The sequence below is a fragment of the Labrus mixtus genome, chromosome 3, assembly GCF_963584025.1.
Source record: "Labrus mixtus chromosome 3, fLabMix1.1, whole genome shotgun sequence".
NCBI lineage: Eukaryota > Metazoa > Chordata > Actinopteri > Labriformes > Labridae > Labrus > Labrus mixtus.
In genome coordinates this window covers 16010752-16037986 of record NC_083614.1, presented here as the reverse complement: position 1 = coordinate 16037986, position 27235 = coordinate 16010752, and the positions used below count along the sequence as shown (strand labels likewise).

Sequence of the window (27235 nt, the reverse complement as noted above, 5' to 3'; positions counted from 1 at the left end):
AGTATGACAGCGTAAAAAACAGAACAACTTGTGTTGAAGTACATGAAAATTGCACCTCACTACATGGTCTCTTTCCTGTGTGTGTATTTGTGTGATGTGTGTGTGTGCAATTCAGTCAATTCAGTCAAGAATTGTTATTTTCATTGTGCCAAATCATGACAAAAGTTATCTCCAGACACTTTACAAAAACGCAGAGCTAGACTTTATTTGTTATTTGAGATGTGCAACATGAATCCACCATGAGCAAGCACTTGGGAGCATTTGGCAACAGGGGCAAGGAAAAACTCTTTTAAACAGTTATATAAAAGCCTCGAGGAGAACCAGACTCCTTATCTGCAGCTACTGCATGGGCCGACAATATGGAACAGAGGGAGCTGCAGAAAGAGAGAGATGCAAAGAGACGGACAAACACACACACACACACACACACACACACACACACACACACACACACACACACAGAGTCAAGCACAGATAATACAGACTTATGGTTGCACGTGAGTGAGTGTGTGTGTCTAATGTCCCTCCACTGTGGAGTAACTTCGACCGGATGCTTCTCTGTCATTTGTGTTTTCACAGCAGCTATTTATTTACTAAAGAAAACAGGATTCAATGTCTGACTTCATACTTTGTACCACCTTAACTACTCAACCTGCTGCTACAGTTGGCGTGTGTGTGTGTGTGTGTGTGTGTGTGTGTGTGTGTGTGTGTGTGTGAGCACTGCCTGGTCCTAGATAATCCTCTTCCCCCTGAAATCCCACTGTTTCACACATGGGTTCTCTGAGTCTTCCTCTGAACCCAATCACACACTCAAAAAGTAACACATACAAAGAACACACACACACACACACACACACACACACACACTTGCGCAGACATGCTCTCCGTATTGTTCACACATTTATTATGGTTTGACTTTTGCCCTGCTGTCACAGTTGTCACCAAGCTGTAACGTGTAACAGAGAGCTGAATAAGTGACTTTATCAAGCATCCACATGTCTTTACACCTGAACTTTTTTGAGTTTTTATACTTATATATGTATGCTTCTTGATTTACCATTCAATATAAATCAAAGTTTTAATACAAATTAAAAAACTGAATAATCCAAACCATACACAAAAACAGCAACAACAATAGCAGAGGAACTTGACAAGTCTGTGTATGACATTTTTATTCACACAGAAATGTCTAATTCTGGTAATCCATTTCAAAAGAATTAAGGGATTGCTTAACAGATTATGACAAAATTCAGCAAAATGTGGGCTCAACACAATGAGAATACCATCTGAGAAGTGTTGGCAGATTTAATGAGCATAGTTTGGTAATCAGAATTCTTCTATCAAGGAAAATGCCCTCTATTGTTTATAATTCTTAGAACCTCTTCGCTAACATCCTTGTCTCTATCTCAGCTTTCCTGACCTTCTTTCCTTTTCTCCACATTCCTCCAGTCAGTGGGTACTGTTTTTAAAAAAGGGGGGGGGGCTAACTAGTTTTAACTCCTCCTCCTTCTCCTCCTCCTCCTGGCTGGGATGAATGTAGGGGGCAGGAGAGAGAGGAGGGAGAAAGACAATAGACTTTAATCACTCATGTGGTTGAGAGCTTTTGGCAAGCCAAGTTATACGCGTGGAGAGAGAACAGAAAAAAAAACCCACAAGAGAGTAGATAGAAACTGTACAAGGAAGGCAGAGAGGAGAGAAAGCGGAAGAGAGGAGACTGAGGATAGGAAAGTTATCATTAGTGAAACCTCTGAGTGAAGACCAATACAGACCAAGGAGAGAGAACAAGAAGAAAATCAACACTTCAAGGAGGCTTGAGTGATCCTTGATCTTCATCATCTTCATCCTCAACACCCGAAGACCCCCTGCTCTCATTCTCCATTCACTCTGAGGTCCAAACAGGAGTATGCCCTGGTCTCCCCGTCCCCCCTGCCACTGAGCCGGGCGGCCAGCATGATCTCCCACTACCCTCTGGCTACCCTGCTTCCCTGGCCCTCTGCGCCCCACTACAACACCTGTCCTGACCTGGACTGCGCCCTGCTGCTGGACGGGGAGGGTGGCGTCTCCCTGCAGAGGTACCAGCCTCGCTCCCCAGAGAGCAGCCCACGCCACTGGGTCAGTACACAGCAGAGTATACTATCTGTTTTTAAAGAAATGTGTTATTTTGTGGCAAATGTACTTCCAGTCCTGCTTTACAGTCTGGCAGAAGTTAGATGACCTTCCCATGTTGTTTAGAGCTGATGTCTTGTTTTGTGTCAACGGTTTAGTCTGTTTTGTGAGATACAAGGATAGGAATTGATAGGACTTGAGAAGTGAAATGGAAAGCGTTTGGAGCAGTAAGATTACAAAGAATGAACTAAAAACACACACACACAATTCACTCAAAACATGAGCTGAGAGATTTGGTAGTGTTCGTGACTCTTCCAAGGTCTGTTTGTTGGTTAATGTGAGAAACAGGGTAAGGTGAGAGCGGAGACAAACTGTGGAGATTGTTTTTGCACATTCTTATGTGTTTGCATGAGAGATTGGTAGGTATTTGATTACAGCTGAGGGGTAAATCACAGCAAATCTCAGGCTGCTTTGGACGTCATTGTTCTGGCCCATCTTGTGGTCACATGGACATCCAATTTTTAGTTACCTATCCTATAAACCTCTAGTGTAATGTACGGTTTCTGATGGTCATTTAAAAACCAAAAACATCAGCAAATTATAAAGATCACTCAGTAATTGATTTGCCATTTCTTCAATATTTGGATTTCAGTTCCTGTGTTTGACCTTGACTCAATGGTATTATATGCAATCATTTAAAAACTCATATAATGCAATAATGCAAGCAAGACAGTAACCTTTGGCTGCACAGACAGGAGGACAGCTGACCTCTTATGAAAGGCAGTAATTCACACTGTAACTACCGCTTATTGGTCACAGAGAGTGAGTGTGTGTGTGTGCATGCACTGCTTTGCTGACTGGTCAGAGTTCACAGAAGAGGCATGACTCACTTAACTTCAGAACTCATACGCAAAACAACTTTAATGTGCATCAACCAAAAAGCAGAGCATTTCCAGACCTTTGCTTACATTACTCACATCAGTGTGTCTTCACACTTTTGTTTATTTACCTTCCTTTAATTCGTCTGTGAGGTCACAGATTCTTCATAACAGTGTGATTACCAGTAATGCAGTGGCGGATTATTCCAGCTTAGTTTGTAGCTAATTGTTTGCATGTGCACGCTTGTGGTATCGAGGCCAAACTGGAAATATTTCTGGTGTTTACGTCCGGCACGTTTCGATTTAATGGGTAGGTGGTGAGGTAAAAGAAGAGGCGATGAGGTGACACTCACATTGAACCCCCACCTGCTCCAAAACTTATATCTAATAACAATGAACATACTATACCAGAAGGGATCTATTTAACTCCAGAAAACCCATCCTGATGATATAAAAATTACCATATTAACAGCAAGTTTGTATTTTTTGTTGTCTGATTAGCGTCAGACTAAAACTATAAGATATTGCAGAGATATTGGGGGATTGTAGACTTCCTCTCTTCCCATCTGACATCCTAGCTAACGTGCCCTTCAGTCTAACAGCACCGCTTCCTCCAATTGTTCTGAAGAGTAACAGACTGGAGGTTAGCTTACAGATGCCGATGCTCTCTGGATGTGAAGGCCCAGATGAGGCTCAGCTTACATGAATCACTCCATGTGCTAGGAGCCGATCCTGGTGACTGTTTTCTTTACAATGTTGAGCTGTTATTGCCCTCGGCTTGGCAATAGGGCAATAAGGGCGATTATTAAAAAAAAAAGGCTTGAACCCTACAGTGTAGTTATGTTAGAAAAAACAATGCATCATGGGACTTGAAGTTAAATTACTTTGGTTACAATACATAGATGACATAAAATCCAAGAAAACAAAAATAAAAAAAGCCCCATCAGCCGGCTCACACTATCTCAGATGTTCCAGGAGCTCGCTCTCCTGTGAGATAACTGAGCCTAACCAGCATGCAGTTATGAAACCATGCCAGTCATAAAGCTCGCGATTAGACTGATAAGGTGTCTGTGATCACGCTGCTGTGTGGTTACAGATGGTTGTCGGGTCCACAGTTCAGGTCAGAGACAAGAAATGAGTGCTGAGGTGTCAGTCATTATCTTCAGTCCACTGAGGACGACGAAACCCGAACATGCACACACATAATCGCCCCAAGCACAAGACTGACAGGAAGATGAAGACACTGAAATGATTGATGATAAACTACAGAAAATATACAATAAAAGTCCCCTTTTTTTTATCAGATGTTGCAACATGTGTCACAAGGAGGAAAACCAAAGCACTTGACTGTGTTTGAACCCACTTTACCTGAAGTAGCAGTGACAAATACTCACATCTTTGGATGTTATTTAACTCTATGTGTAAACATCTAAAACATTTTTATACTCTTCTCATCATGTAAGCGATTGTTGAATAAAATCAAGCACAGGCCAATCAATTACAACTCCAGAGAGAATGCCAGCCACCACCTCGCACCAGTTGGCCTTCAATACCCAGCAGAGCAGTTCAATAACCTCAGTGGGTCGGTTGCTGGAAATGCAGAAGTGACTTTAAAAGAGGGAAAACAGGGACAAAGGAAACGATGATGGTGGTGGGAGGGAGTTTTGATGATATGCGTGTTTTCCATTGAAAAAAGCAAAGAAAGCTGAGTGAGCACTCCTCCTTCCTCTTTCTCGTCTTTTTGAACAGAGAAGTGCACGTTTCAGGCAAATGCTCAGTGACGTCTCAGTGTTTCCGTGTCCAGAGTTGACATTGTCACTTGTCTTGTGTTTTTTTGTTCAGTGATTCATTCGTGTTGCTAAGAATTGTTATTTTGCTTTAACCTCAAAGTCAACTTTGCGTGAGCTTTTGTACCACGAACACTTTTATGAAATACTTCTATGAAAAGTTGGTTTGAATGGCTCAAGGATCTTTGGGGTCATTAATGAACCCAATAAGCACCAACAATACAAGACACATAAGAGGGACTGTAAAGTCCTTCTCTCTGGTCGGTGTCGTCCTTTCTTTTGTCTAAAATTGCACAATTTATTAAGCTCCAAACTTTTCTTTTCTCCAAAAATGCACTTCTCTGTCATCCCTTTGTTGAGTCCACCACTTAAGTTGTTGTTTACACACTCGGCCGACTTATAGCATGACAAGTTGTCTCGTTGCCTGAGGCTCTGTGGAGCTTCATACTGTGATTTTGGGACAAATTAGGTCACATAATAGAACTGGTGTGAAAAGTCAATATTGTGGGTATTGTCCCTGTCACCCGAGCATCCATCCCAGTGGGACAACCCCACAGGAGCAGCTTGCTCAACTGGAGCAGAAACTCATTGTGCCATATGCCTATGGATGTGTGTGTTTTGGGGTCAAGTGTTTGTGTGTGTGTGTTTGTAGGGGCTGCTCAAAAGGAGGCAGACGGCAATGCATGCAGCAGCAACACTTTTGATTTGGTTTTGGCCTTCATGGTGTGTGTGTGTGAGTGTGTGCATTTAATGTATGTGTGACAAAGAACCCCCTCTCCACACACACACACACACACACACACACAAACAAACACAAACACACACACACTCTCCATTTCCCGCTAAGGCAGAGTTTGCAGTATTAGCCCTGACACATGACTAGGATCAAGCTGACATTATGATGTGTGTATTAGCCTGTGTATGTGTGTGTGTGTGTGTGTGTGTGTGTGTGTGTGTGTGTGCGCGCGCGCGTGTGTGTGTGTGTGTGTGTGTGTGGGCTACAGTTATTAATATGAGAGGTCAGCACTCACCACTCACACATTCTGTATGTTAGTAGATTATAATAGACACATAAACAACCTTATAAACAATAAATATATCCTATAACTCTAAACTATTTTTTTCACCTATTACAAGTGTAAACAGTATGTAATGTCTCCATTTTGCTTGCAAAGATATTAAGTTCTTGTGATTTTTCACTTTCTCTCATAGTGTCATGAGAGTCTGCTGAGTAGTTCTCTGGTGTGATTGTCACCAGCTTGCCACCAGCTCCATTGATACTGCGTGTTGTTTTTGTTGCGTATGTGACAACTAGAGGAGTAGCATGTCTCTGGTGGGCAACAGATGGTCTATGTCTCATTAGCAGGAGGTCAGACAGACAACAGATCCAGTCCAGACCGATTCATTCAAGGCTTAGCAGGGCTTAGATCTTGTTGGGGTCAGATTTGGGGCCTCAGAAGGGGTCTGTGTGTTTGTGTGAATGTGTGTGCTGGGATCTCTCTTATTCATCTTCCAAATGCAGGGACACCTGAAAGCACCTCTGCTACGGTTAACTGATCCCATATGAATCCTGTTAAAAGAAAATAAATGACATTTAGTCCAAGCTTAAATATGTCTGTATGGGAATAAGATACGGTGGATTTGTTCTTAATAAAACTATTGGCAGCTCCGCCTTGAAGTCTGTCTCGGTTTGCAGGGTCAGCTGTGTTGGAGTGTGCAGGATGAGGAGGAGGGGTGTCAAGACAGCGGCTTCAGACTTTACTGGAAACTCATGATGTCACCCATCCAGAGAAAGAGAGGGGGGAGGGGGGGGGGAGAGCGCAACAACAATAGATGTGAGGAGCAGAGACATGACATAAGAAAGGAGGGTGAGTGAGAAGGAGACAGAGCTGTAATGTTTGAACAAAGGGTTCTGTTTAAAGAAGAAGAGAGGGAAACAGAGAGAAAGAGGAGAAGAATATGCAGCTGTCAGTTATATAAGAGAAGACCTGACATGTCCTTGTCCATCTGAATTTCATTAATTTTACAACTGGAGACGCAGACACTCATCTGTTACCTTCTTAAATAAACAAAAGTAAGTAGTAAGTGGCTTTCCACTGCTTCACTGCTCTTCAAGGCCTGATTTAAGCTACTTTTATTCTCCTGCTCGTTGGTTTTATTAGGTTACAGCAGATCATTCCAACCCTGCACCATAAATCCAAACCTCTCTGCTTTTGTATCTGTGGCCTGCTTCGGCTCTGAAACCTCTGCTGACTCTGGATAAACACTGCGGTTTTTGAACTCTGCCCTCTACTGGGCAGTATGCTTTGGAAACACAAACCCACCAACCACACACAAACACACTGAGAAAAGACTGTGCAAACAGGATCCAAGTATGAATGTCCTGACACATTTAGTTCTGATATGGAGGCAGGAAAGATGCTCTCCATTTTGAAATTAACTTTCCTCTAGAGACAGAGTTTTGGCTCCAGTCTGAGCTGATACTCCTCTGACTGGATGAAATGACGCGTCTGCCCGTACTGTTCACTCGTTTCCAGCAGAGAAGAAAGCATGTCTCTTTCCGCTTCGATGAAAATGAAATCAGTCGTTCTTTGGAATTGCAAGATGGTTCTGTTGCATCATGTTTGTCTCTAAGCCAGTACGGGTCTTCTCACTTTCTGACTGTACTGTGAACTCTCCCACTCCTACTCTGTCTCTGCAGCTCACACTCAAAGAGGAGATAATGTCCTTTCAAGTTAATCTCCAAAGGGTCCTACACTTTCTCTGATGCACGACATTCTTATCTTGGATGTAAACACTGAGATGTTAAACATGCTACATAAGACACATGCCAACATTTACAGCCCTCTCTTTCGGTTTTTTGGCTTGGTCCTGTTTCTTCTGCATCAACATCTCCTTTTATCATCTCTCCTATCTTCCCCTCTCCTCCCTCTACGTATTAGTCTGATTTTTATGACCGTGCTCCAAGCCAGAGAGGCTCCCCTCAGCCAGTCAGGTATGAGGACAGCAGGCCCGCTGGAGTCAGGAGGCTGGAGGCAGGAAGTGGGAGATTTCCTGGAATGTGCGTTTTTTCCCCACACTGGTGCAATAACAGTGCGAGCGGCACTCCTCCTGTTTTTGTCCCCTTGCTGTCTGTACTGTAGCTGCCTGTTCGGACATAGTGGAACGGACTGAAGAGGATACTTGGGATGTTTAATAATAGCAGGAACTCATTATAACAAATGGCCGTGTACTTGTCGAGGGCTTTCCTAAGAGTTATTACGTCATTAGTCTTCCAAGAGAAAGGAAAACTTGGTTTCAGGATTGGTCTGGATTACGTACATTGTAGGAGCTGTACACTTTAACTGTTACTGTACCACATTCACTTATAATTTCACGGACTGCAGACCTGGTCACATTTACATCCCACTCCATTTTAATGCTCACAGATGTGATGAGACTAGCAGCTTGACTTTCCGACCTTGCAGACTCAAGACTCAAGGAAGTCCCTGCTTCCTCTCCAAGAAACAGTCTCCCATGACGCAAACGTGTACAACTAAAACTTTATTCTTACTCTTTTATTTTTCTGAAGCAGATTAAACAAATGAAACATGGTGTTGTAATAAATGAGCTTTGGAGGTTTTGGATGGAGGATTTTGTTACCTTTGGTCAGAGGCAGGCAGATTGTTTCCTCCTGTTTCAAGTCTTCACATGATCTAAGCTTTTGCCACATGCTCGATTTAGCTTTAGTGTAAGGACAGGAGAGCAGACTGTATCTTTTTGTCTTTGTCTTGGTATGAAGGGGGAATTAATGTATTTCCCAAAAGATATTGCACTGATTATGTAAAGCTCCTGTGAGGAGTATTAAGGTGTTATGTAACAGACTCAAATTGATAGTAACGCACAAAGGCAAACGAGAGCGTCAGCAACAAGATTATATTCTATATAAAGTTATGTTAATGCCTTTAATTGCTATCGGGGGGGGGGGGGGGGGGGGGGGGACGGACTTTTTCTTTCAGACAATTCTACTTACACACATACTTGTTAAGAACAGCAAAGAGATAAGATGTACGGCTTTGTCCACAGGGAGCAGACCAAGATTAACACAAAATCAAAACTCCTCACAGGAGCTTAATATTTCTTTATTAGAACATTAGACTATAGGCCGAAACTGGTTGAAGACTGTTTCCTTATTCCTCTATTATGACACTATAATCTACAATCATCACACAGAGCAGAAGCTGTCACATTTGTCTGACATTTTGTTTGGGCGGAGATATGACATCACTCCCACTGTGAGACCAACACTCTAATACCCCAGGGGGCTGAGCTCGGGGTCTTGCGGGGTCACAACCTTCCCACTGCCACTCTGGGCTTCCCAGAGCTCCAGAGACCCGAGTGGACACCGGGGCAGCTTGGCCTGGGAACTGGAGCACGTCCAGATATACATCCTGATGAAGAGTCACACTGTTAAGCACAGATAAGCACACATGGAGAAGAAATGACCAAGATGTGTGTTGGGCTTCCCTGACCTTAGTGACCCCCACGCAAATCGAATAAGGAGCAATGATAACAAAAATTTGGGACCTTGTGTGTAGGTGCATGTGTGTACGTGTGTTACTCTGCCTGCCAGCGTGGTGTGTGACAGTCAGTGACGCTGAGTGTGACGTTGGAGTAACATGATGGTGCTGTGGGAGCCTGAAGAGTGGGTAGGAATATCTCATGCACTCGCTCACACACACAATATTGAAAAGGGGGCCACAGCAGGTTTATCTGTCCCTTCCACCGAGCCATATGACAATAAGCGTCATAACCTCCACGCTGTCTCCTGACTTTGAATCAGCAAGTTAGTTCTTTCATGAACAACATACTGCATGACCCCCTCATTGGTCACTTTTCATCTCATTTATGATACAAATTTTTGTACAAAAGACCCTCACAGAGACCAAACTTTGATTCATATCTTCCCGTTTATTCACACAAGTGGGCAGTTTGAGTACGTGTGTAGGAACATTCACAGGAGAACAGTGTTGTCCATTCTCACACTCGGCCTATTCTCCTCTCTCTGACAATGCACAGCACAGTGACGGCATCTACGGTCTTCCTTGTATTGTCCCACGCAGGGGCCTTGAGGCTGCAGCTGCTTCACACAGGACCTCCATCATTCATGAGTATATGAAATCCGAATGTTATTGAATATTTACAGATACAGTGCTGCTGTGTGCAGGTAAATAACTCAAGGAATACTATTGAATATGTAGAGAAAGAAAAGTTGTTAACAGCCCTCCTCAGCTGATGTCTTGTGATTCAGCGTTGTTGGATGGGTTGAGGACTTCTGTATGAACATTAAAAACCTCTGGCGTTTGGGGTGAGAAAGAATTGTTCTTATTTCACTGTCAGGCGTCTCAAATGGTTTCGTAAGTAATACCAATGAAGAGGTTTTGTCATTGTTATCTCCTGACAATCAAAACTAAAACATAAATAATAACCTTTGTGTAGCCTATAACACTGCCTGTCCCAGCTTGAAAATATGAAATAAGTTTATAGACAAACTAGGAATTAATTTAGTTTAAAACTTTAAACTAGTGCTTCACAGTTTAAATGACACACTGACAGGTGAAGGCAGACTTTTTGCATAATCTGGATGATTATGAATGGATATAAGAATGACAGCAGTTTTGTGCAGAAGAAGAATTGTAGAAAGGGGAGAGGGGAGTGTGGACTTTTTCTTTGCGGGGACTACAAGAAGACGTAAAGGAGACTTTTAACTTGAACATTTCAGATATACTCCGAACATAGATTTGGAGGCCTTCCTGTTAATCAAATATCTTAAATATAGTTTAGTGTAAATGGGTTATCAAGAAGTTACTGTTTTTTTTAATTTTATTTACCTGTCCTCAGACAGAAAATTCAATGCACATCTGTCAATGATAGCAACAGTTTGAATTGGTTTCAACAGATACAATGAGTAGATGAAAACAATGTTTCCAATGGTTCTCCACCAACACAAATGTTTTTAGCCAACAGTTTAAACATTAAATAAGGGGAATTGCAACTCTTTGACAGGATGTATTGACACTGTGACTTCTGTTTTTAAAGTGGGTATCTTCCAAAGTTATGGCCTTTTATCGTTGACTTTCTCTTCATGTGTTACCATGACTTAACAATACACTCTGTCAGGGGACACACATACAGCTATCACAAACTTTTGACTTAGCTAAATGTAAGAATTTAGCATTTTTTACATTGAAAAAGTATCTAAGATTTCACATTTCCCATAAAGAAACCACACTGATCTAAACCTGATATTACATTTGAGCTTTCAGTAAAACAAAATACAAATGTGGACCTCAACTAAACTAAACTTAGTGACAAACAGAACATTTTAAAGGAAGTTTACATAAGCATACAATCACAGACATATTGAAAATACCCAGGGAAGTTCAGAGATTTTTTTCTGTTTCTTTAAACTGCATGTGTAGCAAAACAGGAAAAGAAAAACACCCACGTGTTGAAAGTGTTCACTAAACAGCCTTGACTTAGCTACTATTATTTAAAACTATTCAACAACAGTGTAAAGAATACAGCTTATATGAATACAAAAAAAAATGTTAGTACTTAAAATATACATCCTACAAGGATTAATGTCCAGTTCATTTTAATAGGAGGAAAATGGTTGAACATTGACATATTTATTTGTAAAATCAGTATAAAACTAAGCAACAAAACACGTAGATCGTCCAAGCCAGCCAATAAAATGTGTTATGATTCTCTTGGGTTTCATAAGACATTTGATTTATGCTTCCTGTGAGTTCATTCATTGCGCAAACAGAAATCACAAGCCTGCGTTCTTCGGCTGTGTGAGCGCGCACAATGTTGTCAGTCTGATGAAAGTCGGACAAAACAGGAGGAGGAGGAGTTTAAACGGGACTGTTGTGAGTGCAAGTAGGAGGAGTTTGGTCATTCACTAGAAGAAAGGCGAGCCTTCTGACATACAGAGGAGGAGGATTTGGAGTTTGAAGCGGGCAGAAGTGTGTGCGGTGAAGGAGAAGGAATTCTTTTAGCGAGGATCTAGGATTTCTTATTTAAGGGAACATTATCTTCTTCTTTCCTTGGCGGATTTACTCCCGAGCTCTGATGCTGTCCCCGGATCATGAAAGAAACGCTCACCATGAAATTCGCCTGGAAAACTAAAATGGTAAATCCAAAAACAGAAAAACTCGCATGCTTTTCCATCAGTCGCTCTGTTGGTGTTTTTGGGGGTTTGAAGAGGGGGGAGAATTGGTAGAGAAAGGGAAGGGGGGGGGGGGGGGGGGGGGGGGGTGTTTGAAGCCTTGGGAAAGTAGCGGAGAAAGGGGGGGAGAAAAGGAAGAGGAGGGGGAGTGGGGGGACCAGTTGAACTCTGCATTTTAATTTGGTGTACTGAGCTTTAAATCCAGTTTAGCCTACATTGTATGATCTGCGTAAAGATGTCGCGTAAAGTTTGGAAACGTAAGGAAAGGAAGGGGGGGAGGATAAAACAAACAAACAAAAAAAAATCCCCTGCCGACTCCGCCAAATATGATCTCGATCCGCTAGCTTTCCCCCTCCCTGATGGTGGATATGAAAACTTTTGTCTGGGAGCCAGCAGCGAAACAGAGAGGGAACAATTGGCGTGGCCCCGGGGCCCATCAGTGTGTCTGCACGGGTCCCAGCTGCGTGCAGGGGAGGTAAACACAAAAGCCAACAGATCAGCAGTGTCAAAGATTTAACACAACTGTTGTTACTCTTGTTATCTTGGGAGTATTGTTTCGCACACAGGTGATAGGCTGGTAGGCAGATTAGCACTATTTGATCTGAGATAGGGTACTAATAGCCTCTTCTTGGTGTCATCCCTGTGCACGTAGTGAGCATCATCTGAAGTGTCCAATTTGTGCAGAGTAAACAACTCGTGTCCTGTTTACACCATTACCCAGGCTCATTTGATGCCATGTACTCTCTGTTATCCCACTCCTGTCTACTTATTTCTATTTCTCATCCCTCTGCTGTATAGAACCCTCACAGTGACAGACTGTTTTTGGTTTCTGTTTTCATGCAGGCTCATGGAACTTTGTCCCTCAATAAGCCCTAGCATGGTGCACAAAGCTGGCAGAGCTTTTTTCTAAAACCCTGCTCTGAAAAACATCTCCAGCTCTTTTGGCTGACAAAAAGCAGGCTGTGTGTGCAGACTGTGAACTCAGCAGCGCGGCCGGCCAGCACAGAGACCTCCTGCTATTGTTTTGGGAGTGTGTGGACTGCATGACTCATGATGTATTTATCTGTGACTGTGCCAGCCGTCCAGCCAGCAGCAGCAGCTACAGAGAGAGGGAGCGAGGCAGAGAGACTTGCACTTATAGGCCGCTGACCTTATGACAAGATGCTGAACAGGGTAGGGGACAGACAGACATATTTCAGACAAATTCAGCAGGAAAGGGCTCAGACTGCTTGCTAGTTTTATTCCCCAGGGTCACTTGAAATCCCTTTTTGCTCCTCCTCTCCCGTTCTCTCTCTTTTGTTTTACTCTTTTGGTGCGGGGCTTTCTTTTCTTTCCCAGCATCACATGTTTCTTTTCAAACTCTAACACGGCCTTGGTCATGGCTGAGTGCCATCCGCCTCCAGGACCGCTGTCCGCTGAGGGTGTTAATGGCGACTTTGGCCTTCGACCTCCTCTCTAGCAGCCCTTGTGTTTCGGGGTCGAGTGTGGACTTTGCCATTGAGCTGATCAAAAGTGGGGAACGAGTGAAAGTGATCTTGGCCATTACAGTCTGTGTGTGAGAAGGGTTGGCCATAATACTGCTTGCTGTTTATATTTGCACCCGCCCCCCTTTCCGTCTGTGCCTCTGTTTTCAACTCCATGTGTTGACGTCTCAGCACATTTGTAGTTTGATACCCCTTTGTTTGTTTCTTCTGCTTGTCAGTGATTTACAACCAGAGATAGACACTGTACATAAACGGCAAGATGTGCACAAATCCATGTAGACTTTCGAGGCCCGGATTTGTAATCAAACTCTCTCGGCGTGTATAGTTAGGCAGGCAAACAGACAAAGAAAAGTTCTGTAAATGCTCTGTTTTATTATGTGGAGGCTTGTTTGAGAGACTTCATCCATTCTGGCTCTTATCTTCAGGAACGCCATCCAGCTCTGACTTCAGCTGCAGAGAGAGGCTGTGACAGGGTGAAGGAGATGGATAGAGGAATAAAAGAGGGAGTAAATACAGGGAGGGAGGACTGGCAGGCTGCAGCTGTGGGGGTTGGGGAGTCGGCCAGTCTAGATGTTTTACTGCACTTAAGTTGTTTTTTTTAAATAGTTGGAGTACTGTGGTGTGTCTTTGTTTTTTTTAAAGATTCTTTCATCTGCTTTTCTCTAAGAGGATCCCAAAAAAAATCCCTAATACTATTGAAGTGTCACTTGTTGTGAAACTTGTTGATTCAGTCTGCAGCCCGCAGTCATTAACAGGAAATTGTTATGTCCTTTTATCCCAATCGCAAACTCTTCTCTCCTCTTCTTTCATCTTTTCTCGAGGTCTCTAACATGCTCCCTCTCTTTTCAGAGCTCGGTCCAGGATTGGGGGGAGGAAGTCGAGGAAGGAGCCATTTACAATGTGACGCTGAAGAGGGTTCAGATCCAGCAGGCGGCTAACAAGGGAGCAAGATGGCTTGGGGTGAGTCAGTATACACACTGACAAAGCAGTTTTAAAGAAGAAACACATTTGACAGATCTAATGTATTAAAATCTGATCGTTTTTTCCTTTCTTAACCTGTTGCATTGCTCTTTATTTACCCCCAAGTGGAAAAGTTTCAACCTTGGACTGTTTAGATGACTTGTAAAGCAATCCAGCTGCTTGTGTGCAAAGTGCTGAGCGTTTAAACCTAAAATCTAATCTCCATTGTTTACAGCACATTGTGTCTTTTTTTTATTGTTGGGCGTCTCTCTCTCTCTCTCTCTCTCTCTCTCTCTGCATTGTGCAGCACCAGGCCTGTTGTTTTAACATTTGGGCTTTAAATCTCCCAGTTTTGACGACACCTTTTAGCTGCATGTTGAAAATCAACAGTTTCTCCAGACGTGGACAGTTTAGCCAAAGCATGTGATTTCCTGACTTCCCCGAGCTGCCAACAAAACGGCTCGCTCCCCCTGTGTAGCAGTGTTTTACAAAACGCTGGTATGACAAAACAAAAAAAGGGGTATTAAAGGATTTTACTGGAGTTGTGCATATTTTTTCACTGCGCATGAAGCATTGCTGTTTCCTCCGCTGCGCTGTTTAAATCAGCATAATGCCATGTTATACAGTCTGTTATTAGTCTGCACAGAAGGGCCAGTTAGCTGCATTATCCTACATCTAGCTTGTGTGTTTTTCTCATAAACAACTAAATGTATCAAATCAGTGAAACAGAAATCACACATCACATGTATGGAGTTTCCCCTTTTGTTTCCAAGAAATAAACTCAGGGTCTTGTGTTTTTATCTCTGTGGTATTTGTGTATGAAGTGGAGGATGGCATATGAAAAAGGAACAGAAAACAGCACTGAGGCTTTAAAACTGTGTTGACAAGTGCGTGAGCAGCCAACTGTATTCAAGCTAATTAAAACACCATGGCTACTTAATACAGTGCTGTCTGTTGAGTAGATAGAATGGAGAGCAATCCCTATTGAGAAATCTTTGTGTTCACTATAAACAGGCTATTGTCAGTGAATAATAGCAATTCTTTTCACTTGGATTGTAGGTCTATAATCAATTACTGTTTACAGTTTGTGGAGTAGTTTTTGCCTTTGTTTACCCGTCATTTATTGTGAATCATTTCATCTAAACTTCCTCTATGTGGGACTTAACGTTAAGTTGCTTCACACAGATAAAAAGTGGAATTTTTAAGGGCTATTATCAAACAAAAGAGGTGGGAGAACCCAGTTCCACTGCTGTCCTTTTCTCTCTGTGTGTGTGTGTGTGTGTGTGTGTGTGTGTTTGTGTGTGTGTGTGTTGGGGGCTGTGGTGATTAAAAGCAGATTGCCGCGTTTCCTGTTGTAGCGTGCTTACTTCAGTAAGGTCTCTTTCTCTCCATGTTTGTGCCACTTCTTCTTCTGCTTGTTTTGTAACCTGTCATTCCCTTTCAATTGTCGGACACGTCTTGGGACATAGAAATTAAATAATAGTTAGATTGTCCTTACCCTTTTCTTCTTATCATTTCTGCCTTTTCGAAAGGAATTGTTTTCGACCTTATCAAATCACATTTTAAAGCCTTACTGAGAAACACGATTGAGTCTTTAAATTATTTTTATGTTCGGTAATTTACACAAGATAACATCCAAACCACCCTGACATATTGAAAGCATTGTTCTCTACTGACGTGGACCCGAAGCCAAAGAAAAGATTTCGAAGTTACCTGCCAAATAATAACAAAGGTGCCTCTGAGCTCAGTTCCCACAGGTTGAACGGGGTAAAATAATAAGCGCTTGTGTGTGTTTGCAGGCGGAGGGCGATCGTCTGCCTCCAGGCCACACAGTGAGCCAGCTGGAGACGTGCAAAATCCGAAGCATCCGCGCAGGAACACTGGAGCGTCTGGTAGAAACATTACTGACGGCGTTCGGAGACAACGACCTCACCTACACCTCAATCTTCCTTTCCACCTACAGAGCTTTCGCCAGCACACAGACTGTACTGCAAATGCTGCTAGACAGGTGGGAATGGAGTCAAGTGTAGCATAAAGATGAAAGAATGCATTGATTTTATGATTTTGTGTTTTTTTAAAAATGTACTCTGCTCGTTTTCTGCTGAAGGTATGGAAGTGTGGGAGAAAATGAACAAGCCACAGGAAAATGCCAAGGCTCTGAAACCAATGGAGCCATCAGAAAGTGAGACACATTTTTATATGTCAACAATCACAACATTCTTGGTGACAAACAGCAGAACTTTAAACACCTGCCCACCTATCATTTCAAGCCCTCCTAACACCCACAGTTCTTTTCCTGCTGTCTCCCCAGTGCCCTGGCCTCCACCCTGCGAGCCTGGCTGGACCAGTGTCCTGAAGACTTCCAGGAGCCTCCTGACTACCCCTGTCTCCACAGACTCATGGACTACCTGAGGAGGACTCTGCCAGGCTCTGAGGCTCTTAGACGGGCCGAGGGATTGCTGGAGCAGCTGCAGAGTCAGGCCGGCATGGATGAAACTGATGGTGAATAAAAAAGTGTTTTTTTGTTTTTTTTTCTACCCTTTTCTTAAAACATAAAGTTCTTTGTTCAGTAACAATAATAATGTTTAAAATAATCTGTGTTTGCCTTCCTCCAGCTGGTTTTCAAGGTAACAGCTCTTTCTGCCTGGGAGAGGAAGAGGAAGTGGAGATCGAGCTGCAGGAGGACTTTGTGTCGTTTGATGCAGACTTAGTGGCAGAACAGCTGACCTACATGGATGCAGTAAGTAGACTAAAAAAAGAGCCAGAAACAGGGGCTGAATGTTGGTGTGACATTTATAGCTGGCAGAAGTTACACAGGATACATCCCTGAAATATTTAATACTCGTCGTACTAAAATCAGCTCATTGTTCTTCTGTAGCTGCTGTTTAAAAAGGTGGTACCCCACCACTGTCTCGGCTCCATCTGGTCCCAGAGGGATAAGAAGCACAACAAGCACAGCGCGCCAACCATTCGCGCCACTATCACACAGTTCAACGCCGTGGCAGCCTGCGTGGTCAGCACAGTGCTGAAGCACAGACAGATCAGACCACACGTCAGAGCGCGGGTCATCCAGCGCTGGATAGACATCGCTCAGGTTGGCAGAAGGACACAGGCACACAGATTCACCTATAAACGTCCTTCTGAAATGCTCCAAGGAATGACAGCCCCTGTGTTAATTTTCTCTAACAGGAGTGTCGCATACGCAAAAACTTTTCCTCTCTGCGAGCCATTGTGTCTGCGCTGCAGTCCAACCCCCTGTACAGGCTGAAAAGAGCCTGGGCCTGTGTGCACAAGTAAGACCTCAATATTGCATTTATGCAGATAACGTCAATAAATCTTGTTAGAAGAATCAGCGTTAAATCAGCCGTTTTTTGCACATTTGTTCTGTCTTATATGTTGATTGCCATTGCTAACGCGAGTCTTTGCTTGACACAGAGACAGCATGCAAACATTTGAAGAACTCTCAGATATTTTCTCTGATCACAACAACTACCTGACCAGCAGAGAGCTCCTCATGAGGGTGAGTTTTCCAACCTATAACATTTGTTTTATTTTTTAATATGTCAACCTATGAGTAAATTTAGATGTAGTTTCTGCTTTAGTAACCCTTTTTTTTTTTAAAGATTCTAAATTTAATCGGGAAATCCTGAAAACTTTCCTTCTTGGACTGGAGCCCTGAATCTGCGTTTTTTTGTTTGTTTCCCCCTACAGGAAGGCACTTCAAAGTTTGCCAGTCTAGAGAGTTGTGCCAAAGAGCACCAGAAACGCACACACAAGAGACTCCAGCTGCAGAAGGAAATGGTGAGACAAAAAACTTCAAAAGGGCTTCTGCCAAATCTTTTTTTCTTTTCCTCAGAGAATGCTTAAACAGAACTGTATAACTTTAAACAACACATTCACATTCTCTAAAGCAATGCACTGTAAAGTGAGTCCTAGCCTCTCCAGTATGATGAAGCCACATGCTTAGCTTTGTTTACTCAGCACACTATGTGGAGAACTTGCATTAAGCCTCTGTTGTATTTTACAAAAACCCACAATGGAATGTATAAACCATGAGCTGTTTGTCTTTTTTTGCGGCATACAAACTCAATGTGGCATCGGAGATTTTAAAAAGTGTCTCTTTTTTTTTTTCAGGGAGCAATGCAAGGAACAATACCGTACTTGGGGACTTTTCTAACAGACCTGACGATGTTGGATACAGCTCTGCCTGACCTAGTGGAGGTATGAAAAAAATCTGTAACACCTGCTGAATGTGTGTATGTGTTCCAAGGTTTGAGAGCATGTGTCTGTGAGTTTGCGCAGCGCTGCAGATCTGAGAGTCGGTCTGTGTAACCACTGTCAGAAAGTGAGGCGTAAGTTTCCATGAGTGCGTGAGGAATTTTGTTGGTCCATTTTCGGAGTGGTCCACCTAATGCTGTTTGTCTAAGCCGCCGCTGGTATGTGATGTCCCGGGTCTGACAGCACTCTCTTTGTGTCCTCTGCAGGGTGGTCTGATCAACTTTGAGAAGAGACGAAGGGTGAGCCACATCATGACATGATTACACTCTGATAATGATCACATGATGGTGTTTGAAGTGGAACAGATCTCACATTGGACACTGTTTCTGTTTCTGCAGGAGTTTGAGGTGATTGCTCAGATCAAGCTGCTCCAGTCGGCCTGTAACAGCTACTGTCTGACTCCAGAGCCAGTGTTCCTGCGCTGGTTTAAGAGCCAGCCTCAGCTCAGTGAGGAGGAGAGGTACTGCTGCTTCTCATTGCACCGTTATCCATTAGATAAGGAGCAAATTAGTGCATGAGGTCATACTCTATTGAACCTATTGTTCACACAATAGAAGCTTCTTTCCAAGTTTCCTCTCAGCTTCCCCTGCTGTTCTTGTGTCATGTCTTCACTCCCTACTGATCTTTTGTACTTGTTGTTTCTGCTCTCATTTATCACTTCTCAAAATGCATGGCTCTAAATACCAACAGACACATGATTTGGCAATGTATGATGGTTTTAAAGGTTTTTATTGTTCTCTCTTGCAGCTACACTTTGTCCTGTGAGGTTGAAGGTCTTGGTGACAGCAGCCCAACCTTGCCCAAACCTCGAAAAAGCATGGTGAAGAGACTGAGTCTGTGAGTACATCCAGAAAAGAGGCTTGAAAATATCGTTAAAAGTGGGGCTTCTCTCTAAATGTCGGAAAATGTATTTTCAAATATGCCTTCTTCTCCTATTCAAGCGCTGAATTACTGTGACCTATTTTTGTTTTATTATCTAATAACCGACTTCCTTTATTTTCCAGTCTGTTCCTTGGAGCTGACAGCAGTGCAGCCAGTTCTCCGGTCAGAGAGACGCCACGATCGCCCCCAACTGGCAGCTCAGGGGAGAGCATGGATTCAGTCAGCGTGTCGTCCAGTGACTCCAGCAGCCCGTCAGATAACGAGGGCCTCACCCCAACACACAGCTCTGACTCCCAGCACAACAAGGTGGGACACTAAAGACTAAGACTGCAGAGAAAGTGTTACTTAAAGTCTAAACTTTTTTTTTTAACAGAAAAGGATTCTTCAAAGTGAAAAAAATTAATTATTTGACTGTAGGCCTGCTCTCTTAGCAGAATAAAGTTAACATAGGAGTTTCTTCAGCAATCAGTGGAAAGGAGCACCTTCTCTGCAAAGACATGCTTCATAATGAATTTCTAAAGATCTATGTCTATTCAGTGTCACTTGACTGACATACTACTAGCTCATTGTTGAATATACAAAAAAAATGCACTAATGTTTCTGATGTTTGATGCAAAAAGCCAAAACCTCTATCCTTCTGATAGAAATATTTTCAGCTTTTATCTCTTTGAAAGATCATTTTTTTCAAAGAATTTTTTTAATAGAAAAAACAGAACTCCTGGATGAATGAGAAGGCTGCAAACTACCCTCTAAATCTTGTCCCTTAACCAAAAGAAAAACATAAAGAACATTCCCCCTTGTCTGGTACAAATATTATTTAATAATGGTCATTCATCCCTTATGTCCTAATGCTTTTATTTGGGGTAAAGGCTCATTTTCAAAGCAATTCTGATTATCTCATTTGAGCCTTGCAGGTGCCACTTTCTTCCTGTCCTTTAAAGTCATGTTGCATCTTTTTCTCAAATATCTGAAAATCAATATCCTGGATGAATTATTTTCTTCATTACATTTGTGTCATCCACTGATTGTTATTTAAGCCTGTTTGTAACTCCTGATTATGATTCCCTCAGCTATCAGAATCCTCCTCATGTACTTCACTCCACTCAATGGACACCAGCTCATCAACAGCAAGTGTCTCCATGACTCCCGTGTCTCCTTCAAATCCTGGGCCCCCCTGCACCCACAGACGCTCCATCTCCCTCACTGCCATGTCCCCCTGTTCCCCGAGTCAGACCCCAGCTTATAACACCCAGGCCCAGGACACATGCATCATCAGAGTCAGTCTGGAGCAGGGCAACGGGAATCTCTACAAGAGCATACTGGTAAAATAATACACATGTTTGTATTCCTGTGTACGAGAAAGTCTTCTGATTTAACACGTCTTCTACATTATATATGTTATACCTTTTATGACTAAATGTATGTCTTCTCTCCAAATAGTTGACCAATCAAGACAAGACTCCGGCTGTAATTTCACGAGCAATGGCAAAGCACAACCTGGAAGTGGAGCCTGAGGAGGGATATGAGCTGGTACAAGTCATCTCTGAGGAGAGAGGTAAAAACAAAACATGTTTTAACATTTAACATTTCTCCATAAGAGTTACCTTGCTTAAGATTGGGCCCTCCAAAATGTAAACAAATTTAGGGTTAGGGTCAGGGTTGAAAGTCACACTGTCAGATTTTTTTAACAGTAAATACAGTAGATGAAATTTCCATTATATATTCAATTCAGCATTCTTGTAATTTTTCCACTGATCATCTGTTATCTAAACTGAACAAACCCCAGTAACCCATGTATTCTGACTCATAGTATAATAGGACTATAACAGCAAGATCTTAAACATTACTCTTGTTTTCTCTGTCTAATTCATCTTCCTCCAGAGCTTGTGATCCCAGACAACGCCAACGTCTTTTACGCTATGAACACCTCAGCCAACTTTGACTTCCTGCTGCGGGTGCGAGGCTCATCAGGTCAGACCGTGCAGCTCAGAAGCCGGTGTAGCTCCACACTCCCTCGGGCCCAGCACCGGGCGACCATGTCACTCCGACTCAGCAAAGTCACACTGTGACACTGACCCTGCAGGGATGCCGCTGTTTCCCCTTGCACCACTAGTCCAGGACAATACAAGGTGTATACTTTTTGGTTTGTGGAAGAAGAGAGTGGATGAGAAGCTCTGTGGATGATGGATTTTTAGACACTTGAAGAGCTTACCCTGGACTGTGCCATCTTCTCATCCCTTTCATCCCTTTATCGTGCCTAAACATTGAACATGGACATGTAGCGTGACTGCTGTGCCAGTGGGACTTGACTTTTAATAGTGATGCCTGTAACAGAGTAGAACAGCGACCCCTTGTGGCCTCTGCTCTTTGCAACTATAGGTTTTTGCACATGTAATGGGAGCAGCCAAACTCCTGACCTCCAACAGTATTCTTATATTGAATGGACTTATTATTTCTGTCCTGTGATGTCTGTGTAGCTGAATATTTTTTTTTGGTAACAGAAGTGTGATGAATGCAGAAAGAGAAGAAGGATGGAAGGAAGATTGGACTGCGCGTCAAGTCCTGTTGCCTTTTCATAGAATGAGTGGACCTCTTGCAGTATTCTGAATGACATGATTTGATTGACGGGAGCTGTGAAGTCATCGTTTTCCCCCAGTCGGACACATTAAGAAGTGTTCAACCCCTCTCATATTGTGAGCTGTGTGACGAATGCTGTGTGCGTTCTGATTGGTTCCATTACTTGGTTTTAACAAGTTCTTATCCCATTTGGAACAGCCTTACTGACCCTGTCTTCAGGGTGCAGAGACAACTTTTCTTTGCTGCTTTCTGATCCAGGAAAAGTTTTCCTCACATCCTTGCATTTTCAGCATGTTTGGATAAAAATAAATGAATAGATTGTACAAGAACAGAGAGGAGGAGAGAACTGCTTCCTGGAATAGAAAACACCTTAAAAGTGTCTCTTGCTGCATACTTGTACCTCTTTGCCCTTCATTATATGAACTATAGAGTTGCACTTGTCCGTTGGTAACAAAAGCCGATGGGATGTGAATACAGAAGAATGAGCCAGCCGCTATGTAAGTGGTTTCTCCCTCTTCACGTAATGAATAATAGTCATTTGTGTTTGTTATTGTTGCTTTTTTTTTATATGTTTTTGTAACACAATTCGGGCCAGAAAAATCTGTGTCAGACTTGAGAGTGATGAAGGACTTTTTTTTAGAAGTAAATGTTAAAATTCAGAGTGTCATAAAACAAAAAGCCTGTGCCAGAATCAACTGTGATACATTTGGAAACCTGTTCTGAGGGACACTTCACTTAATCATGCAAACAAAAGCCAAACAGCTCTTCACACAGTAAATAACCATCTGTTTTGTGTCATAGGCACACTCCACCGTCATCAGCAAAACTTCTCACCTGACACATAACAGCAGATAAACACCATGAGAAACTGTTTTTCTCTATTAGTTTCACTCCTGCAGTTCTCACAGTGCCGATCTAATGTGCCAAAAGCAAACGTGTGTGTAACCAGTTAATGTCCCTTGGTTGATGTTGTAGTCCTGGGAGAGCTGGTTCACTTATGTTAATTACCCATTTGGACTAATCATTTGTCTCCATGCAGCACTTCACTCTAAATGTTCTCAGTCCCTGTTCTTCACTGCCAAAGACTCTTGCTCTACCTGAATAAATAAATTATTATCATTATTACGATGGATCCACTGTGAGTTTTTGATTTCCTCTTATCTTTAGAAAAGCACCTTGAAGGGGCGCTGGTGGCACAGTAGTTAGTGCGAGCGCCCCATGTATGGAGGCTATAGTCCTCAAAGCGGGCGGCCCAGGTTCAAATCCAGCCTGTGGCTCCCTTCCCGCATGTCACTCCCCACTCTCTCTCTCCCTGATTTCTGACTCTATCCACTGTCCTATCTCTCCATAAAGGCACAAAAAGCCCAAAAATAAATCTTTAAAAAAAAGAAAGAAAAGCACCTTGAAACCATGACATGTTTTTTTATGATTTCTGACAGTTAATTATTCTAGTTATGTTTTATTTTTCTGGTAGACCTATTTTGGTTCAGTTTCCTATATAGTTTAAAGCGACAGCATTTGAAAGAACCAAGCAGCTCTGTGCCTTTTCTTTTCAACCTTGAACTTGTGATGGACGGCATGCTTCTTAAGATTGACGCTATCAATAAAATGTCCAGAGGCCGGTCTGGACCGAGCCCAAGTTATTTTGCTGAGTGGAAGACATTTATGCTGACTTGAATACAGCAGTCACGACCTTACTTTCCTGACACTCAGTGTGCTGTGCTGGTCAAAACACTTTTGCAGGAATTCAAAGACAAACGCATTTCTGCCATCCATAGAACATTTCAAACATACAACCTCAGGAAACATACCTTTTTAATGACAGGCTTATGAGATAACCTTTTCCTTAACACAACAAAATATGTGAACTGTTTCTAGCCATACACTCTCACACACACTCTTGAAAAAGAGTCTCTTGAAAAAGAGTGTGTGTGAGATGTGTATGTGTAAGTGAGTTTAAGTGAACAATTTAAATATCTATACCCATATTAGTTGAACTTTCTTTATAGTTTAGGACAATAAACTCACAAGTCTAATTAAATACTTAAATATGACATTTCAAAATCAAAGAGCAAAGCATACTATACACTGTTCTCAGTGATAAACATAAGAAAGAAAAAAACATTAAATGGAACAAAGCGGAAAATCAAAGGATAAAAATGTACCTAATGCCTCCAAAGTAAACTCTTCTTGCTTGAAGTCAAATCTCATGCTAACAAGAATTTCACTTGTAAACTTGTAATCATCAGAATAAACCAAAAACATGTTCTGTTCAGTCCTCTTGCTCAACTCTGCAGCTCTAGCTAGTGACAAATGTTCCTTCTTTTGCCATATTTATTTCATAACTAACAAAACACACAGTTGTTACCTGCTGCTACATTGTTAAAGTGTGCAGCAGTGGTAGATTACTCAGCATAAAGTTACAGAGTGTGTAATCTCAACTCTAGTCTGTAGCAGTTTTACTTTGATGAAACTTGTTGTAGTAAAAATGCTGGTGTCTCACTGTATGACAGGTTTCACTTGTGGAAGTCTGTGGAGTTTAAATGCCTCTCTTCAGGCTACATCCTCCTCTGACTTTCTTTTTCTTGCTAATTTCTAAACTGAGAATCTTTTTTTTTTTTACAGCTTCTGTTTTATTTTATTTTCCCAGATGGGTCAGGTGTTAAAGGTTTGGTGCAAGGCCTTTTCATTTGATGTCATTCTACAAGCTGCAGTGCGTAAAGAACAGTCTGTGTTCAAGATTGCTCAAGAATTTGACTAGTTTGTCAAAGTGAGAAAACCCGTCTTCTTACAACCACACAGGCAGGTACAAATAAATGGCCTCTCACCTCAGGGACAGAAATTGAAACAAACAATATTTATTTGATTTAAAATACTGTCAGAAGCTCTATTAAGAGTGGCTCAACTCCTCCAGTGAATTCAAGCATAACATCTAAAACATTTAGGAGGGAAGTACGAAAGAATCTAACAGCGACTACAGCCCAAAGAAAAGATAGACAACAGTTTGAGAAACATAATGCAGAGAGCAGATGATGCCATGCCACAACAAAGAAAAGAGATAAACTCAACAGGCACACAACCCAGACTCAAATATAAATGTGACAAATGAGTTTCATGAATGATTTATCAGACTGTGTACTAAACATACCCCAGTGATTGACCATACAAGTGCATTCATACTTTTTGTTGCCACACCAAAATTAATTATCTGAGTGTCTGTTGAAAATCTAACTCTGTACCTGAGTATACGACTTCATAATACAAGATCAGATAAATGAAGTGACATCCTAACCCAAACAAATGACCAAACAAAAAGTCATATATGGTTCCCATTTCGATACAGTCATCAAATTGTGTATTAAGCCAACATTGTTTGAATTGAATTCATGTTTTTTGAGCATCTTCATATGTAAGTAATTAAGTAACATGCACAGAAAAGGAAGCACATACTTTCATAAAAATAAAAAAATTGTGTATCAAAGTGTATCATTATATATCCATACACTGGTCAAGAGCTAAAATATATATGAAAGGGTGCAGACAAATCATACTGTATGTTTATTTATTCTGTTAAATATTAAAACGAAAAATTTATTTTCTGCAGAGAAAAGAAGATTTTAGGATTCTAGATATGAGACATGCAGAATAATGACTTTCTTTGAATAATAATAATAATAATAATAATAATAATAATAATAATAATAAAGTTGAAATAAACTTTGTGTCCACACTGGTGCTATTTGTGTCCCATTTGTGTGGCCAGTCTGTCTTTGAATGTAATCTGCACTTGTGTCACATCAGCCAGGTCATGAGGTCATTCAAATTGTGAGATTTCTGACTCCACCCGATAAAAAAAGAGACAACATCCTCCCAGCAATGACACAAATCAGCAGGACTTTGTTCCTTTCCATATCCAGGGCCTTTACACTCTTTAGCTGAACAAGGACCTTTGAGCATCAGATGGAATCTAGTAGGCCAGTGTGTGTCTCCATTCCTCGCAGGTATAAAGAAAAGTCTTAATGTCACTACTCTACAATTCTTCAGTTAAAGTCACCCAAAGGCAACTCTTTGATTCAGTGGCCTTGTTTGAAGTCTCCTGTTCCTGAGCCCAAGCACATCCACACTCCTTTGATACGTGTCAACATAAAAGGGTTTTTGTGCTCAGGGCCGTGTGAGAGTCAGTCTATGTGTGTGAGTGTGAGTGTGTGTGTGTGTGTGTGTGTGTGTGAGTGTGAGTGTGAGTGTGTGTGTGTGTGTGTGTGTGTGTGCGTCGCAGCAGGTCAGGCTGCACTAACTTCGCCTCACACAGGGGGATGTGCTGCTGCAGCTGCTTCTAATCCGTAAGAGCATTTGAGTGGGACACCAGATTGTTTATGTAGTGCTTTGACAAAGAGCAGGCACAAGTGTGGGATTGTGTGTATGTGTGTGTATGTTGGAGTGTGTGTGTGTGTGTGTGTGGGGGGGGGGGGGGCACAGCTTACCATCCATCTGTCCCTGTTTCCCCACAACTCAACATGGTGGCAGACAGTAAGGGGAGGCTGGGACGGACCTGAGTCCTTGTAATGGTTTAATTAAAACACATCATTGAACCTTTTTTTTCCCTTCTTTTTGGCACAGATGATAACAAGCTCATCGCGACACCACCAATCCTCTGAGGAGGGGGGAAAAATGCACATCAGGCAATTAAAGACTCAATTACTCATCAGCCAATTATTCCCCTGAGCCTTTCTTGGATCCGTCTTGTGCAGGCGTGTGAGGCCTTTCACTAACAGACAGGTCATTATTCACACAGTGCCAGGACCGCCTAGAGTGGGAAATCAGGGACTGAATGAGACACACGTAACATTGATTTGTAGAGAATAAGCTCATCTTATGTGTGGAAGAGATAAAACCGTTTAAAATGATTGCTGTCAAATCTTTTTCTCTGTTTTGTTTTCTGTTGTGTGTGTATATGTTATTGCTATTATATATCCCCATTTCATATGTATACATGGGATACAGGGCAAATGTGCAATAATCCATCACGTCACCTCCTGTAGCATCATCTTAAGGTCACTTAATCCTGCTTTG

The 27235-nt window shown here is 42.1% G+C and overlaps 1 protein-coding gene across 2 annotated transcripts; it reads left to right on the top strand.

The window, feature by feature from the left end:
- The first annotated feature begins 1557 nt into the window (after positions 1–1557).
- rgl1 (ral guanine nucleotide dissociation stimulator-like 1) lies at positions 1558–23290 on the top strand. 2 transcript variants are annotated; one of them, XM_061033287.1, is made up of 18 exons: positions 1558–2112; positions 14318–14428; positions 16228–16436; positions 16536–16610; positions 16740–16930; positions 17044–17168; positions 17307–17522; positions 17618–17721; positions 17864–17948; positions 18140–18229; positions 18563–18649; positions 18913–18945; positions 19045–19166; positions 19454–19543; positions 19711–19894; positions 20659–20910; positions 21029–21143; positions 21470–23290. In XM_061033287.1, the coding sequence occupies exons 1-18, from the start codon at positions 1951–1953 to the stop codon at positions 21655–21657; spliced, it is 2439 nt and encodes an 812-aa protein (XP_060889270.1). In that variant the 5' UTR covers positions 1558–1950; the 3' UTR covers positions 21658–23290. The 2 variants fall into 2 exon arrangements, with proteins under 2 accessions (XP_060889270.1, XP_060889271.1); XM_061033288.1 differs by lacking the exon at positions 1558–2112 and adding an exon at positions 11717–11948.
- Positions 23291–27235: the final 3945 nt, after the last annotated feature.